Source organism: Podarcis pityusensis (genome assembly GCF_964106645.2).
Source record: "Podarcis pityusensis genome assembly, chromosome: 12".
Classification (NCBI taxonomy): Eukaryota; Metazoa; Chordata; class Lepidosauria; order Squamata; family Lacertidae; genus Podarcis; species Podarcis pityusensis.
In genome coordinates this window covers 19,834,129-19,850,297 of record NC_138037.1, presented here as the reverse complement: position 1 = coordinate 19,850,297, position 16,169 = coordinate 19,834,129, and the positions used below count along the sequence as shown (strand labels likewise).

At 41.3% G+C, this 16,169-nt stretch overlaps 1 protein-coding gene across 15 annotated transcripts in view; it reads left to right on the top strand.

The window, feature by feature from the left end:
• SVIL (supervillin) overlaps window positions 1–16,169 on the top strand; it is a 143,991-nt gene that overhangs the window by 58,725 nt on the left and 69,097 nt on the right. For 14 of the 15 annotated variants that reach the window (XM_080975248.1, XM_080975260.1, XM_080975250.1 and 11 more), the window contains one exon: window positions 15,543–15,609. Coding sequence is in view for 12 of the 15 variants with exons in the window: in XM_080975260.1 (XP_080831386.1) it covers window positions 15,543–15,609 (67 nt within the window). In the remaining 3 variants the exon portion in view is untranslated. Of the gene's footprint in view, window positions 1–5,446; window positions 5,522–15,542; window positions 15,610–16,169 lie in introns of all 15 variants that reach the window. The other variant, XM_080975249.1, reaches the window with a different exon arrangement.

The window sequence follows — 16,169 nt, the reverse complement described above, 5'->3', positions numbered from 1 at the left end:
TTACCCTCTTTAAAAAGACTTGTGTTAGAGCAGTCTGTCGTTTATTTAAATCCAACAATCTCCAAACTGCTATTTGAACACAGGGGAGTTTGGGGGTCGGGGGAATTTGGAGGCCGTCCAAGAAGGAAAGTTTGAGAGGGAAGAAGCAAGATGCTGGTGTTCAGGAGCATCTGCCCCCTTGAATTTTGGCTTACAAATCAGGTCATACTACACTTTAAGTACGTACATGTATCATGGGGTAAATTGGTAAATATCTTGCTTAAATGAGCAACTTGCTGAATAAGAAGCTTCTGCAATGTTGGAGCGTTGGAAGCAAAAATATTTGAGACCCTTAAATTTGACTGCTCTGTTTCTTTTTGAATAATTGTCTGGAGCAAAAGAAATACCTAAATGGGCTGTGAATACGTTTACCGCCCCCTCTCCTGTTGTGCAGTGAAGTTAGAGCATGTGAACTTCGGGATCTTAGGGACTCAGTCAGTGCTCCATTTCTGACCCTGGAATGATGAGGATTTTAGGCTGTTGGGGCAGCCATATGCTACATGAAAGTCTTGGCATGTCACCTACTCAAAGAGTCCCATGGAGTTTATTATTGCATTCCTCTTGATAAGTTACAACTAATTGAAATAGGCCTTGGCAGAAAAGCCAAATCCAAAAGGGATTATTTGCACACATGGTAAATCACTTAAATATGGCTTTATTGTCCAAAGATGAGAATGAAATGGAAGCATCTGTCCAATAAAATTATTTGAGTGAGATCATTCCTCTTCAATCATCCACCTCAGTTTTTCTGGATCTAATTATATATATAAAAAAAACGCAGAAGCTCCCTTTCTGCAGAAATTCTTTGGGTTCTTTGGAGCACAGTCCTAATTGTAATGGACCGTTGACTTTTCAGAATATGATCTAGGGATTAATGAGTGCAGTATCCCAGGACAGGAGCTTAGCTGCAATGAAGAAATGCCCCAAGGGGGTGTCATTAGTTTCATTTCCACCCTCTCCTTCTTCCATGGTACTCAAGGCTATGTAACTGGAGTTCCCAGGAGGCATTCTCCAATTCACACAGAGACCATACTTCATACTTCAAGGTTGCTGCATCACGAGCTTTCACAAGCTCTGTCCAATAAGAGTTCAGTCATGAAAGTCACTTTCAAGAGCAGAAGAAATAAGTTCTCCATAATAATCCACATGCTGCTGATGGTACTTGAGCCCAGGTTTTCCCTAACTCAGGCACACTTCAGTCAGTTTTAAGAGTTACTCAAAAAATATCCTGCGGTTAGGAATGATGTCATTGTCATGTGTGATTAATAGAACTCACCTAGGTCACCTGAATAAAGTATGTAATGTGTATTTCCTCTTAGACTTTATTTGGTTAATTTGGTGTTTGTTTGTTTGTGTGGGGAGGGGGAGGCTATGCCAAATTTTGGATCTATTTTCTGCAGCTATTTTTCATTCTATGATATGCATTGAATTTTATTACCTGCATATGGGTTTCCTGGCAGTGGCTTTTTTCTTAATAACATAGGAAGCTGCCTTCAGGTAGGTCAGGGCATTTCCCCATGTAGCCCAGCATGATCTACTCTGGCTTGCCCTGGTTGTCAGAGGTCCTTGGGTAGGAGTCTGCTCCCATCACCTACTACCCAGTCTTTTTAGACAGGGAAGCCAGGGATTGAACTGGGATTCTTCTTAATGCAAAATATGGGTTCTGTTACTGAATTGTGGTTCATCCCCTGATAACTTATTATGAATTTATACAGCCCACCCTTTAGAAACCTCCTTGGTATCACTGAACACAAACAAAAAAACTTCTATGGTTCCTCACCCTTCCCTTTTTCTCTAAAATCTATGTTTGTTCAACTTTGTTTTCTTTGTTCCTCTTCCTAGGATATGCCTGGCTGCTAGTTGATTGCACTATGCCAGCGTAGACTCTTGACATGAATGAGTTTTTGTGGCTGTGTGTCATGTGCTGTGCTCAGAGTTCTGCTATTTTTGGCTCAAAAAGATATTCCAAAGACCAACATGTTTGAAAAGCAAGGATGCGACTAGGAATGGGAACAACGGTCTTCTACCAAATACTTTTTGCTGGGGTTTGTTTGTTTGGCCTTGTAATGTTGTGAAGGCATTTTAGGCTTACAAATCTCCTTTTGATCTGTATTCCTAAATTAATTGGCTCAAACCGTCTCGTTGTGTGAATATTTGCATTTACACAACAGGAAAGTCTGTTTCAAATTACTTCATCTAATGGGAAGAGCTTGTTTCTTTGTTCAAGCCAAATATATTGTACAAAGCCCAATTAAGCATTGCAGAGTCAAGTAAAGGACGGCCCTTGGAGATTGGCTATATATGTGGGGACATAGCCTTGTACAAGGAGACACAGATTTGAATAAATATGCCTTAAACCAGGTTGAGGATGAATGGGCACCCATTTTCCCATTCTGTCTGTATTTCACAGTTGTGTGTGATATTTATACATAGAATCATTGAACTGTATAGCTGGAAGGGGCCCTGAGGTTTATTTTGCAATGCAAGAATCCTACCCACAGCCATCTCTGGGTGGGATCAAACCACCAACCTTCTGGTTAATATGTTTGTGAATATTTGATTTCTTTTTTCCATTTGCATCCTTGGTTTTGTATTAAAAAAACACCTGAATGCCCCAGACCAGGAAACTGCTAAAACTTCACTTTTATAGAGGTGGGCACAATTGCTGATGATAAATTAAGGAAGGGTATTTGATTAGCAGCGCCTGTCTGCTACTTAGCCTCTTAATTCCAATGGAAGCATAAGGGTGTACTTAGCTTTTCACACATGACTTCCCCTTTTTGCCTTTCTTTTTGTTAAAAAAATTGTGGCGCAGTATAATACGATGTATTGTTATTCATCTGAGGTTGTATTTACCTAATTTTAAAACCTAGTAAGGAACAGATTGTTATTATGCAAAACCACAGAATTCAAAGAGGGTGTACTTTCTTTTTCCCATGACCGTATGTCCTGCTGAAGAACCAGACTCCTGAAGACTAGCATAAAAAAAAATACAATTAAATGCGGTTGTTAGGTTGCTTCTATTAACACCAAAAATGAAAGATGACCTTTGCTCTTAGGAGCTTGCTATTTAAAATGTTGCATTTTAGTCACATTTGGGACACCAGGGAGAGTCAGAGGGTTGAGGGTGAGGGTGATGAAGAAGGCCCTCCCTTTCAATACAAGGAATTGCATTTATGAGGTTCCACATTCAGCCTCTGACCTACTAAGTTAAACTTAAAAGATACTATGTCAGTGGAAATGAAAAGGACCTTTGCCTGTCATCCTGGAGAGTTGCTACCAGTCAAGAGCACACGGTTAAGCAGAATGCAACAGCTCATGTAATTGCAAGTGGATTGGACATTCTTAACCCTTCTTAGTAGGTTTGAAATATCTGCACTGAACTCTTAGAATAATGTTGAGAGTAAATGATAACAGGGAGGTTTGCAGACCCTTTTCTCAACAGCACATTCTATTCATAAGCCACCCAGCCCTAACAGTGATGGGATGAGCATGAACTTCATTAAAAGCAAAGCACATGCAGTCACATTATATTATGCAGCTTCTGTTGCAGTTTGCTGACTGCATTTTTAAATCTCTACAAAAGGGGCATTATCTTATTTCAAAGCTTAAGCCCAAACAAGACTAATTTATAGATTTAAGACTTGCTACCAATGAAAGGTCAAATGGTAAACCCGATGGCTACAATTGCAGGATGGCATTTTTGCCCTACTCTCTCCCCCCCCCCATTGAAATCATTGGGGCTGATCTCATGGCTAGCCTATTCGCATTGACTTCAATGGGACCAAAGTGCAACGAAGGTAGCCTGCATCTTCCCCTACCCATTGAATATATGGTACATGGAAGGTGAGCATGTAAACATGTTTTGGCCACATGCCTTCTGAAGTGGTACAGTTTAGCAAGAGCTGGTCCATGTGATTCTGCTGCTCTTGTGTTGCTTTTCTTGAGCTGCAGCCTAGCCTCTTCAGGAGAGATAAGAAGAGTTCATGAGGTTCTTGTTGGCCCAGGCAAAGCTTCTCCTGGCCATCAGATGACATACCAGGTCTCTGGGGAATATTTTGTGGGCATATGAATCAACAGCTTTGCTTGATCTCCCATAGAAGTGACAGAGTTTATCATCGTGTGACTTGCCAAGGAGCCAGGGTGTGTTTCCTACCCCATACCTATTAGTACCTTAATTAAGAACAAAATGACATGCTGAGGACTACTGAAACATGGTAGCAACAGCACGAGGGGGATCAGTTGCTCCCTAAAGGAAAGGAGAGAAGCTGATTATGGGGAAGGTGGGTGAAGAAGAAGTGTGGGCCTGTTTTTTAACAACGAGAGCTTGGATAGACTCCTGACCAATATAGTAAGCTACCTCAGTCACAAGTCTGGCAGAGGAGGGTGAACTGTTTTTGCCATTACTCTATCCTAAATATAATGAGTGTTCTCACTGCTGATCTTGCATAGATGCTTCATTAGTAATCCTGGGGATGACAGCAGCTAGCAAATTTAAAATGACTTTGGGAGCAGTCAGATTCTGGGTGACCTGAGGACTGAATCTGGAGCCACAGAGAATCTAAACCATTAAAATGGCAGAGTGACACCAAACCCATATTGTTAAGTTCTTAATTCAGTAGCATTGTACTTCAGAGTGGGGCTTGCTGTAATCCTATTGTATGATGTTTGCCCTGAAAGGACAGTCTTCCCTGATGACTAAGTAAAGCAGTAGAGCCAGGCATACACAAATATCAGTCAACTTCTGCCTCAAGTGGGCCAAAGCCTCTCTTGCCATCTTGGACTGCAAAAAGTCTAGTAGTCCTACTGGTGGGTTTATGGCGACTGCAGAATGTTCATACATCTTTGAATGTGTTTTGCATGTTCCCTACATGTATCCTATGAGCTGCTTTAAACAGAAATTAGAAATGTAGAATAGGTCCCCAGAAATGGGAAAACTGGAATAGTCTGAAAGCACATGAGGCCACCACCTTGCTGAAGCTAAACAGGAGCTGGTCTACCAGATGGGAGACCACCTGGGAGCCACATACCTGCCACTATGGGCTCCATGGTGGAAGACAGGCAGGATATAAATGTAAGGAAATAAAATCTTTAGAAAAGATTTAACACTGCTATTCTATGTAATTGTTGCTTCTGATTGCCTTTTATCTCATGCACTTTGAACTAAGAATTTACTTTATAAAGTCCATAGATGCACCATCTAATTCACTTTTAATCAAGTTTTTAAAACTGGAAATACTTTGACATGTAGGAAGGCATTTTATTGTATCTTTTAATATGACATACAATGTGATCCGGTGTTTACAAATGTGATCCATCCTCTTGCCCAGTTCATATTGCTCCATGATATTTTTTGACAGTGCATCCTTTTCTTCCCTCACCCCCACCGTATGTTGTTGATCTAAAGATTTCCTATGACTGGATAGAAAACTTTCTGCAGCAATTGGGAGAGGATAGCTGAGCACCCTCTGTCTGCCAAAAGGTAGGCTGTCAGTTGCTTGAAAGGTAAACACTACATGACCTATAAGCCAGCCAGTCAACTTGCACATTGCCTTATTAGGTAAGTAGCTGGAAATGGAGTCTGGGGACAGAATTTGCTGGATGGCAAACTGAGCATCCGCCTTGGGGGGGGGGGGGGAGAGAGAGAGAGAGAGAGAGAGAGAGAGAGAGAGAGAGAGATACACAGCCCAACCTCCCAGTAGATGTGGCCCAATAGACATTCACTGGACTGAAATCACTCTTCACTTGCATTTTCATTAAGTGTGGTAATTCATTTTGCAGGCATCAGAACATGGGGTTAACAGATCCATCTTAGTAGCTTATAAATTAGAAATATATTGCTCTTCTTCCATTGTATCTAGAACAACAAGGTCAATACTATACAATACTGTATAGTAATATTGCTATCAGTGTATGCATTTTTCCATTGTTGGTTTTTGTTAATTCTTGGCTGTATTGACATATTTATAAGAAAGAAAGAAACTATTGCAAATAATACATTTCTTCATATTCGTCTTTTCCCCCTTTAGTTTGCCACACCCACTGAATTGTAGAAAAGCAACAGCTCTAGGCTGTTTTGGCCCTTGCTTTTAAGAAAAGCTAGCCCTAAAAATTATTTGAGCATGTAAAGTAGACTAGCCACAATGTTTTGTGGACTGATCAGTACAGAGTTTAGCACCATTTTTTTTAACAGTTTCATAATGGATCTGGAATGGTCTTTGGATAGAATATTAGGATATCAATACTCAGAAAATAAATGACACAAAAGCAAAATCAGATCTGAAGCATAGAGGAGCTGTGTGTCCTTTATGCTCTGTTTATAGGCAACAACAACAACCACAAAAAGCCAGTAGATTGCTTTCGTAGTACATAATAGCAGTGCTTGTGCACAGGATGTGGCGCTTTGGCGGGGGGAGTATCCACGCCAACCCCATATCTTCAATTTACTCTTGTTGACTCAACTAGAGGAAATGCATTCATTATTTTCCAGTCATACTGCCAGCGATCATGTTACATCAACACCATGGTTGGTTGTTCCATGTTGTGTAATGACCAGAGTAGTTGTAATAAGGATGTTTTCTTATCTAAAAGACCCCTCCTAAAAATGTCCAGAATGTCTTAGTTGAATTACCTTTGCCAGGTGTTGTACTGTCTTTGTCTCTCCCTTTAAAAGGAACTGCAGTCTTAGAAGTGACTTAACACTCAGCAAGATATGGCTTTATTTTGGAGATGAAAGATTTGGGAGTCCCTCTCACACACACATATTTGCAGGATGAATTTCTGCCCCTCTACCCTGGGGGGCTGTGTTTGGAACTGGATGGAGGGCAATTTGTTTTTGTTTGGCAGAGAAGAATGCTCCTTGGAAGTAAATATACTGCTGAAGACTGACAAGGATTTGGGGAATGAGTATCGGGGTTTTTTTCCAAAGGAAGATGCATATGTATAAGTCAAAGTAGAGAGGCTGTGTGCTTTCAACACATCTGGCATCAACAATTTGCAATTGTTCTGTAAACGTGCTACATGTTTCTGTTCTTGGACAAATACTTTCTATTTTGATCCTCACCTATGACCTCTTTGAAACAGTTTCTGCAGTGCAGTACAAAATTCTGCTTCTACAGGGATGTGTCCAAACTTTCCATACTCTGCAACACCGTCTTGCATCATTGTATAACAATAGATGTGACTGAAGTAAAATGAAATGGATTAAACATTTTCCTCGCTAGAGGGATGATCTCATGTCAGGAAATTTTATACCCGGTTGGAAGCTCATATAAATAACATCCACTAAGAGAACAGAGTAACACTTGCAAATCTTCGTGGGGGGGGGGGGGAGCAGCAGGAAGCTCTCTGAGATCCACCCATGTTTTATGTTTACAAGTCAGTGTATCACCTTCACCTCCCCAATAATTACGTGTATCGAGATTAAAGCATGACCCACCACCACTCAGTGTGTAGTCTTTGCTGGAAAATATGCAGCCCATTCTGAGTTGCAACCTGGCACCAGAAACTGTATGGGATTTGTATGGCAGTATGTCATTGCTACGTACTTAAAGGACTTGGGGCACAGGCCTACGGCACAAATCTGGGGAGCAGACTTACAGAAGACTCAGCAGGGATGGGGCTGATCTGCACCTGCCTAGCCCCTGCTCCGTACCTGCTGACACCAGGCAGGTGCATTTCACAGTATTTTTTTTTGCGCCTGCTAAAAACATCTTTGTTTAGACCAGCCTACCTAGATATGAACACCACTGCTGAGTGTTTTTAGTTTGTCATTGATCTTATTTTTGGAATGTTTGGCAATAATCATATTGATCTACTCTTTTTGCATCAAATGGGCAAGACCATACTTGCCTTACTTTCCTTGAATCGAGCTTGCTTACTTTCCTCTTCACCCACTGATGACAGATATAGGAACTTAAGAAGAGCCCTGCTGAATGAGGCCAATGACCTATCTGCTCCAGCATCCAGTGCTCACAGTGGGAAGCCCAAGAGCAGGACCTGAGCACTACAGTTCTCTGCTCACTTGTGATTCCCAGCAACTGGTCTTCGGAGGTCTACTGCCTCTGATGGTGGAGGAAGGACATAGCTGTTGTGGCTTGTAGCCACTGACAGCTTTACACCTATATGAACTCCTGTTCTAAAACCATCCATGCTGGTGGCAGTTGCTACTACTTGTAGGGCAGGTTCCATAGTTTAACTATGTGCTGTGTGACGAGGCAGCCCTGTTTAGGGAAGCTTTTAATGTTTGATGCATTACTGTATTTTAAGATTTTGTTGGAAGCCGCTCAGAGTGGCTGGGGAAGCCCAGCCAGATGGGTGGGGTATAAATTATTATTATTATTATTATTATTATTATTATTATTATTATTATATCTGTCCTGAATTGCCCAACATTCATTTTATTGTTCTAGTGTTAGAAAGAGAGAGAAAACTTTTCTCTATCCACTTCCTCCACTCCATGCATAAATTTGTACTCTTCTGATCTGCTTTTACTCTAAATGAGAAAATGCTGCAACCTTTCTTGATCAGCAAGTTTCTACTTGATCATTTTGGTTTCCCTTGTCTTGACCATTTCCAGCTCTGCAACACCCTTTGGGAGGGGATGCACATATAGCTGAAATTTCTGGGTCCCTTGCACATAGGACTCTGTCTGTTATCTCTGCTTACTTTAGTTCTCATAGTCCCATTGCCCTTCCTCTCATCAAGTTAAGCCTACGATATTAGTTGCATTTTCTTAGAACCCTGTTGAAGGCTGAGAGTCCTCTTGGGAGGAAAGTCTTAACGTGGATGTTTTGTGGTGCATTAGATCTGTCAAACTTCATCTGCATTCATACTCATGTGTCATTGTGTAAAGATGCTTTGTTCCCTGCTGAAATTTTGACCTCACAGACCTGTGTGAGGAGAGGAACCCACACCACTGTCTGTACCATATTAAGGCTTGTGTTCCCTGGTGGAATTGGCTGCTGTTCAGAGACCTTGAGTTGACTTTCATATCCAAGGGGCTGGTTGGAACTTGTATGAATACATTTTTTAAAAATAAAAATAAGTTTTATTCAAATTTATGCTGTTTGGAAAGTCCTTGCAGTATTTGGAAGCCTGCCCCCATCGTCTAAAAGCTTGGTCAGCTAACAATTAAATACATAAAATATCTGCTAAAATCAAAGCAAAGCAAAATAAAGTGGGTTTTTAGGTTCCCTTCCAGAGGAAAGAAGTGCCACAATTTGTTTGTTGGGCCTCTGGTGTGCTTTGGTCATCCAAGACTTGGTGATACCTCTAAGGCACCCTTACAAATCAGGGACCAGTACCTTAGATTCTGACTTGGTAATAAAACTTTATAGCCTCCAAGTGGAACTGAACAAAGTAAGCTACTTAAGGAGGGCAGAAAAGCAATATGGTTTCTTGACAGTGAAGTGTGTGTTCACCAAGGCTGCCCTCACCATTACCCAGAATAGCATTTCTGCACACAGTGGCAGGAGAGGGAGAGAGAATGAGAATTGCTGCCACTTTTTCAGTGTAGCCTTTCAGAAAGATTGGAAGCAACCATCTAGCCCAGCATTATCTTCTCTGATGGGTAGCGGCTCTCTAGACAAGAGCATTTCCCAGCCCCCTATGCTGAGACAGAAAAATCAGTGTGTGTGAAATAAGTCTCTACTCTTGCCATTTCATTAAAAAATATGGTTGTGTGGCATAATAGACCTCAGCAACGTTTTGATGTTAGACAAAATAAAGTAACTTCCAGGAGATCTTTTAGTTGCATGAGATAATCACTAGAAGGCTGTATGCTGGAATATCCCTGTGTTGTGCTTCTTTGCAAAAAATCGGAGGAAAATCTTCATTTCAGCTACTTAATCCTGACACTTGAGAAGGGAGTGGATTTGAGTCTTAAGCACATGATGAGCTAGGAAGCTTAAAATGATCTCTTTGCCCCCTTCCCTTTAATATCCCTCTTGTGTATTTCACTCTCAGCAAATCACTCTAAAGAATAGTACCTTATGTTGATATCAGCGCTGGGCAAAGGCCAGCCATTGCAGAATCTTCCTGTGACCATTCAGTGGGACATATTGCCGGAGATGAGATTATTGGGCAGTAACATGCTTAATTCATATGCAGTTTTAATGCCTCTTTTAATGCCTTGAGCTATTGGGACACATCTTTAAAACAACAAATTCATAGGAAGCTGCACTGACTAGCAACAGTTTTCCAGGGTTGCAAATTCCTCTCTTTGACAAAGCCTACCTGGATCTGCCAGGGATGGAACACAGGACCTTTTGCATGTTCCTGTTTTTTGTCAAATAGGGTTAGCATCGGAGCAACATTTAAGGGGATGGAAGGCTTTTGGAATGTTGTTATCTATGGATATCCACTGTATTCTTTGAACATGTGAACTGTGGAAATATAGGCCAGAGGGACAAGTTCACAAATTCCATATATGCAGCATTTTTTAAAAAATACCCATAGTTAAAACATTCAGCTCCAAACCATTATTTAAACTTCCCATGTTCAAAGTCCGTTTGGAAGCTAGATGTGAAAAGCTATTTACAGTGGAAGTGCTATCAATGCATTCCTGCCACCATTTCCCCTTTTGAACAGTTGTGCCTAGTCCCTTTAGAGCTCTTGAATTTAAGGTGTATTCTGGAGGTTTTGAGAGATCATCTCCTGAACTACCAAACTGGAGTGAGGGTGTTTGGGGTGCATGCGAAATGCCCATGTGGGCAAAGGGCATCAGTTACTTTTCATGAGTCTGTGAAGACTAGAATAAGAACTTACTCCTTTAAATGAGACACCTGGATAATCTACTCTCCCTTCACTGGAGAAACCATGTTTCCATCCCTTTTGGTTGGTTTGGTTAAAAAAAAAGAAAGGGGGGTGATATGATTTTAACCCTACTTAAGTTTGAAGTCTCCTCATTTGAAAGGAGTTCATCGAATTAAAAATGAATGCTGTTGTTAGGTGAATTGTGTCCTACCAGTTTTTACAACCATACTTTTAACACCTTGCGTCTTTAAATTTTGAAGTTCTTCTAAGACTGATGTCTGTTCCCAAGAACTTAGTTACCCATCTTTCCTCCCCCTCAACTGTGAATCAAACACTGTTTTGCTCATATGCTGTTCAGAATTCTCAGCAGTTTCAATATTTTGCTATTAGTCTGCCAGTAGTAGGACAAGTGTTTAGCATAATGGATATGATTACCAGCATCGATCCTTCTTTAGAAACCAAACTGGTTGGCTGTCTCTGCTTTCTGTTTAAACTATCACTGCAGTATATTCTGATTACAGGGATCATATTTGCCTTTCCTTTATGGCAAATGAGGATTTATTTATTTTTCATTTCTATTCCCTAGTCAAAATAAAGGCGGGCTATTTAATTGCTAGAATATAAATAGTCATTCAGCTAACGGTTTCAAGGGGTAATATTATGAATCTCCCAGTCACCATTGTCCAATCTGTTTTAGCATTCATGTGCCTAATTTCTGTTTGTAATCTGATTACTGCCTTGAGCTGCTCCACTTTGCAGCCTATTGCTATGCATTTACTGTACTCCCTGGGACGCGATAGCCTGACAGCTCCAGTCCTGAGCTATGAAAAAATCTCTACACAATATTGCTAAGACGGGCCTAGGGCTGTGGCTGACTGAGAATTAGCTGCTATTGTAGTTTTCTCCTTTTGCCTGGTCCCTTTGTTTTCTGCAACCATGTTTCGAAATCCTTGGATATCCAGCTATTTGCGAAATGTCAGCTACTCCGAAGACCAAGGTAAGAGTGCCAAGTCCATCAGAAATAATGCAACTGAATGTAATTTATTGTAATCTAAATTCAAACAGTTTTCTTCGAGGTTTCTTCCCTTCCCCTCCCTCCCGCCATGAAAAAAATATTTACCACTTTGGTAATCAGCATTTAGTTTGGCATCTAGTCTTATTGTTTTCCCAAAGGACGCTCTTTTAAAAAATCCGATTAGATGAATCTTCTAATTAGCTTAGCTAGCAGTTGAATTAAGGCCTTGTAGATATACTGAGTAACCATTAATGGTAATATCTTTTGAGGATTTTTTTTTTTAAAAAGGTGATGTCTGTATTGTGCATATGTTAAGAAGAGGCTTGCTTGTTTGATTATTTTTAAAAGTGTTTTGATCGGTAGTGCAGTGATCAGTTTAAACTTTGAAGCAATAAATAATTTTATTGCCTTCAGAAAATAAACAAATAAAACAGTGCATGCATATATTAATTGCTTTCCAGTGAAGAGTTTTATGAATACAATTGCCATAATCCTGTGACTGCCCAGGGAACAAAGTATTGATATGTTTGCAGTGACTCCTTAGTATTCTGGAGAGAATACTGGACATGATTGTCAGACTAACCACCAAAACATCAGCCAACCCTCTTGAGAGAGCCTAGAAAACAGAAATGCTTTTACGTCTGTTAAACATCTTTATGTAATTTAAGTGCTGAATGCATGCTATTTGAGCAATAGGTTTCTTTCCCCCCACCCCTTGAAACATTTAACACATAATGTCAAAAACATGTACCGTCCACTAAGAGAAACTTCATTTATGGAACTTTTTGAGGCAAGGTATTGTAGCATTTTGGAATTTGCTGTAGATTGAAAGGGTACCCTCCCTGCCCCCATCACATTCACACAAACAGTGTACCAATATTTTGAGCTGCTCTGTGCATTGCAGTTATTCAAAATGTGGGTTTGGTGCTTCATGGTTAATGGAGAGTCAAATCATCATATCACACAGGCTTTTTCTTCTTTGGCTAGCTTCCCTTCTTCTTCCACATCCCTTAAGTTGAAAGCTTCTCCTGTTTTGGCTGGGGATGGAGAGGAATTTTCTCTGTGGCCTTCTGGAGGCTTTCATGGTTGAGAGAGGTATCCATGCCAAAAGCTGTGTTGGGTTATACACCATTTAGAATTGCTATAAATTTTTACGCATGCCTGGCTTTAATTTAACCAAACTCATATACTGTTGGAGAATTATTAACAGCTGCTCTTTCCAATAATACAAATCTATTATTCGTAAAGGTCATTCTTTTTCATTAAGACGCAGAGTTTCAAACAGGGTAATAATGGTAAATCACCGCTAATGCTTGCCTTGACTATTGTGTGTGTTTCTTTGTTTTTGAGTTGCTTTTAGGGTAAGCTTTATCCATATTGTTACTTTGGGGAACAAAATAAACTGGATATCATCATAGGAAAAAGCAGATGCCAAGTTTGAAAACGATGTTTGCTTTGCTGACAAGGCTTCAGAAACACTAAATTGTTACTGTCTATTCCAGTTAACTTAAAACAATATTTTATTGACTACTTAATTTTTTCCAAACTTTCTACGCTTCTCTTTAAAAAGCCAAGTCATTTCAGTTTGGAGGAGGGAGAGAAGATGAGAGAGCATACTGTTACTTAGCTTTATTAAAAACTTATTCTAGACCATGTTTCCATTTGAACAAACAAATTGATTGTATCCAAGGCTGCCAATGAATGGAACATTCCTTGCTCAGGCAACAGCATCCCACACCCTTTTCTCTCCCCTGTGCAACCTCAAATTCTGTCCCAAAAAATTAGGGGATCCAAAGAGTTGGGGGCTGACAGGAGGAGAAGAAGGGGAAGTCTCATTGCGTGGCAAGGTCCCAAGCCCTCCCAAGATGTTGGAATAAAGACACATGAAACCAGTATTTTAGGTTAATGGGCTAAAAAGGCCACAACTTTATTGGTTACAGAATGTGAGTGGTATTGACTTAGGCCAGGCACAGGCAAACTCGGCCCTCCAGATGTTTTGGGACCACAACTCCCATCATCCCTGACCACTGGTCCTGTTAGCTAGGGGTGATGGGAGTTGTAGTCCCAAAACATCTGGAGGGCCGAGTTTGCCTATGCCTGTCTTAGGGATTGGAAATGAACTGACTCTATCTGACTCCTGCCCATCTGCAGGAAGTCTCGGAAGGGTTAACCACCAATAGGGGGGCCCCTGCTGATGCACATCAAGTAGGAACTCCCCCAGGGTCACCGCTAGGGGTCGTGCCATGGCCCTAGCCCCCGTCTGGGCTTCGGACAGAGACCACGCCCCTTGGATTCCTTTAACAGAATACCCTTGAATTAGGAGGGGTAGGTGATGGCCATTACCTCCCCTCACCTCCAACCGAATACTCCAATGCCTAACTGCCTAACCTTACAAAGTTGTGCCGATTTGCTATGAGGCAGGTGAAAAACCAAATGGCTGGTGCCAATTTGCCAAATGAAAAAAAATCCTACCAGGCCCCTTCAACAGGCGACCAAGAGAAGGAGAACCTTAGGGAGGGAGGGAGAACTGAGCAAGCAGGAAGCAGAAAAGGGGCGAGTCCTCGACCATGGGCAGTTTAAATAGCCCAAGCCATGCCCCCGACTGACCGGATTGGTCGGCCCAAGGGATGACTCGGCCGAGGGCTCCCAATGGCGCAGGGGCTATACCGCCCCGAGCACAAGGGTCGGGCTTGTGACCAGCCCGCAACGTCATCTCCCTGGGAACAGGAAATGGCTTTGTGTGAGTGGAAGTCTGTTGGATACAGCCCAAAGCCATTTGATTTACTTCCTGTGAGGGCCATGGATACAGGCAGTAGTTGCAAAGTAGCCTCATCTAGGGTTGCCATACTTTGCTGTCCAGATTTACACTGTTTGAAACATGGCAGCCCTGCCATTACCTTCCTTTATATCTTACTTTTCAAGTGTATCTCTGCATGGCATTGGGGGACTTAGATTCACTGATCTAATACATTCTGCAGCAGCTCCACTTGTTCCAGCCGTTCCACAAGGCATGATGGGAGAATGTTGGAGTCAATATATGGAGCAGACTCTAAAGATGGTACTGTTGCCAAATCCCTCTGCAATTTTCTTGCATGGGAGGAGGGGGAGTCCAGAACAGGTTCTCACCACAAATTTCCTGCATCCTACTTTTGTGCAGTGGTTCCTGCCCTTCCCACTCAGGCTAATCCAATCTTTAAACAGTAGAAACAACTACTGTAATTGCACCATTATTTTGTATTTTATGCTGCAAATGTGAAGTATGAATGGTAAACCTGTTTTTAATGTGATCATGCCTTGTAAGTCTGGATCAGAGATCACCAAAATCTGTATATAGCTAAAAACCCTGTGTTTAATGTTTTCCATGCTTAATGCAGGACGTACATGGCAGGAATGATGTGAGCAGCATGCTTACTCATTCATGGCAAGTGACAGTTTGGTTCACCATGATGTGGGCCACTGTGGAACTTCTGCTAACTACAGTATAACAAATTTACCCAGGGTGCCAACATGAAAGCTGCTGGCTCAGTCCTCTGTTCATAGTTCTAAGTCATAGTCAGTGTTCTGTTATTATTCTCTCTCCCTAGCATTGTTTGCTTTCACCATATGAACACTTAATAATTGATTTGTTTGGCTCAAAGTGCAAGTTTAGACTATTAAAGCACTGGTGTTTTTCCCCTCTCTGATTAATGTGCTGATTTTGCTGATGTGATATAATTTCCTTTCTTTGTTCTAGATTTTGACAAAGAAAATTTGGTCAGGTATAAGACTCCAAGATTACTCCAAAGGAGGAGGACACTAAGGTAAACAAACAAACAAAACTCTCTTAACAGTTCTTAGGTGTAACTAACTAGTCTCTGGTGAGAACAAAGAACAACACTTGGCTTAATCTTCATCATTGTAGTATTTATATAGCAGAACAACAAAGAGTCCTTTGACACCTTGGACACTAGCAGGTATTTTGGGCTAGTTCATGCCTAGTAAACCCTGGTTTATACTTTACTCTGGATATTGTTGAATTGCCTCTGTTTGCTCCACACTGCCAGGAGCCAGGAGGAACAAACTATCTATGATTAGTGTTCTGTGTGAACCATCACTCATGATCAGTTTCTCTTCCATTAGCAGCGAGTCAAGAACAAACCTTGGCTTCTGCCCGTAGTTTCTTTGGAGAAAACAGAGTGCAAGTGTTGGCAAGGATGTAATGTCAAGGCAAGGTTTGTGGTTTGTTGTTCCTGGCTCCAGGTCAGGCAGAGCATTTCAGCAGCAAGAACTAGCATGCTGCTATTTCATGGTAAGCCATAAACCATGGCTTACTTGCTATGCAAACCAGCCCATAGTATTTTATGGGGCAGAGCCCACTCTG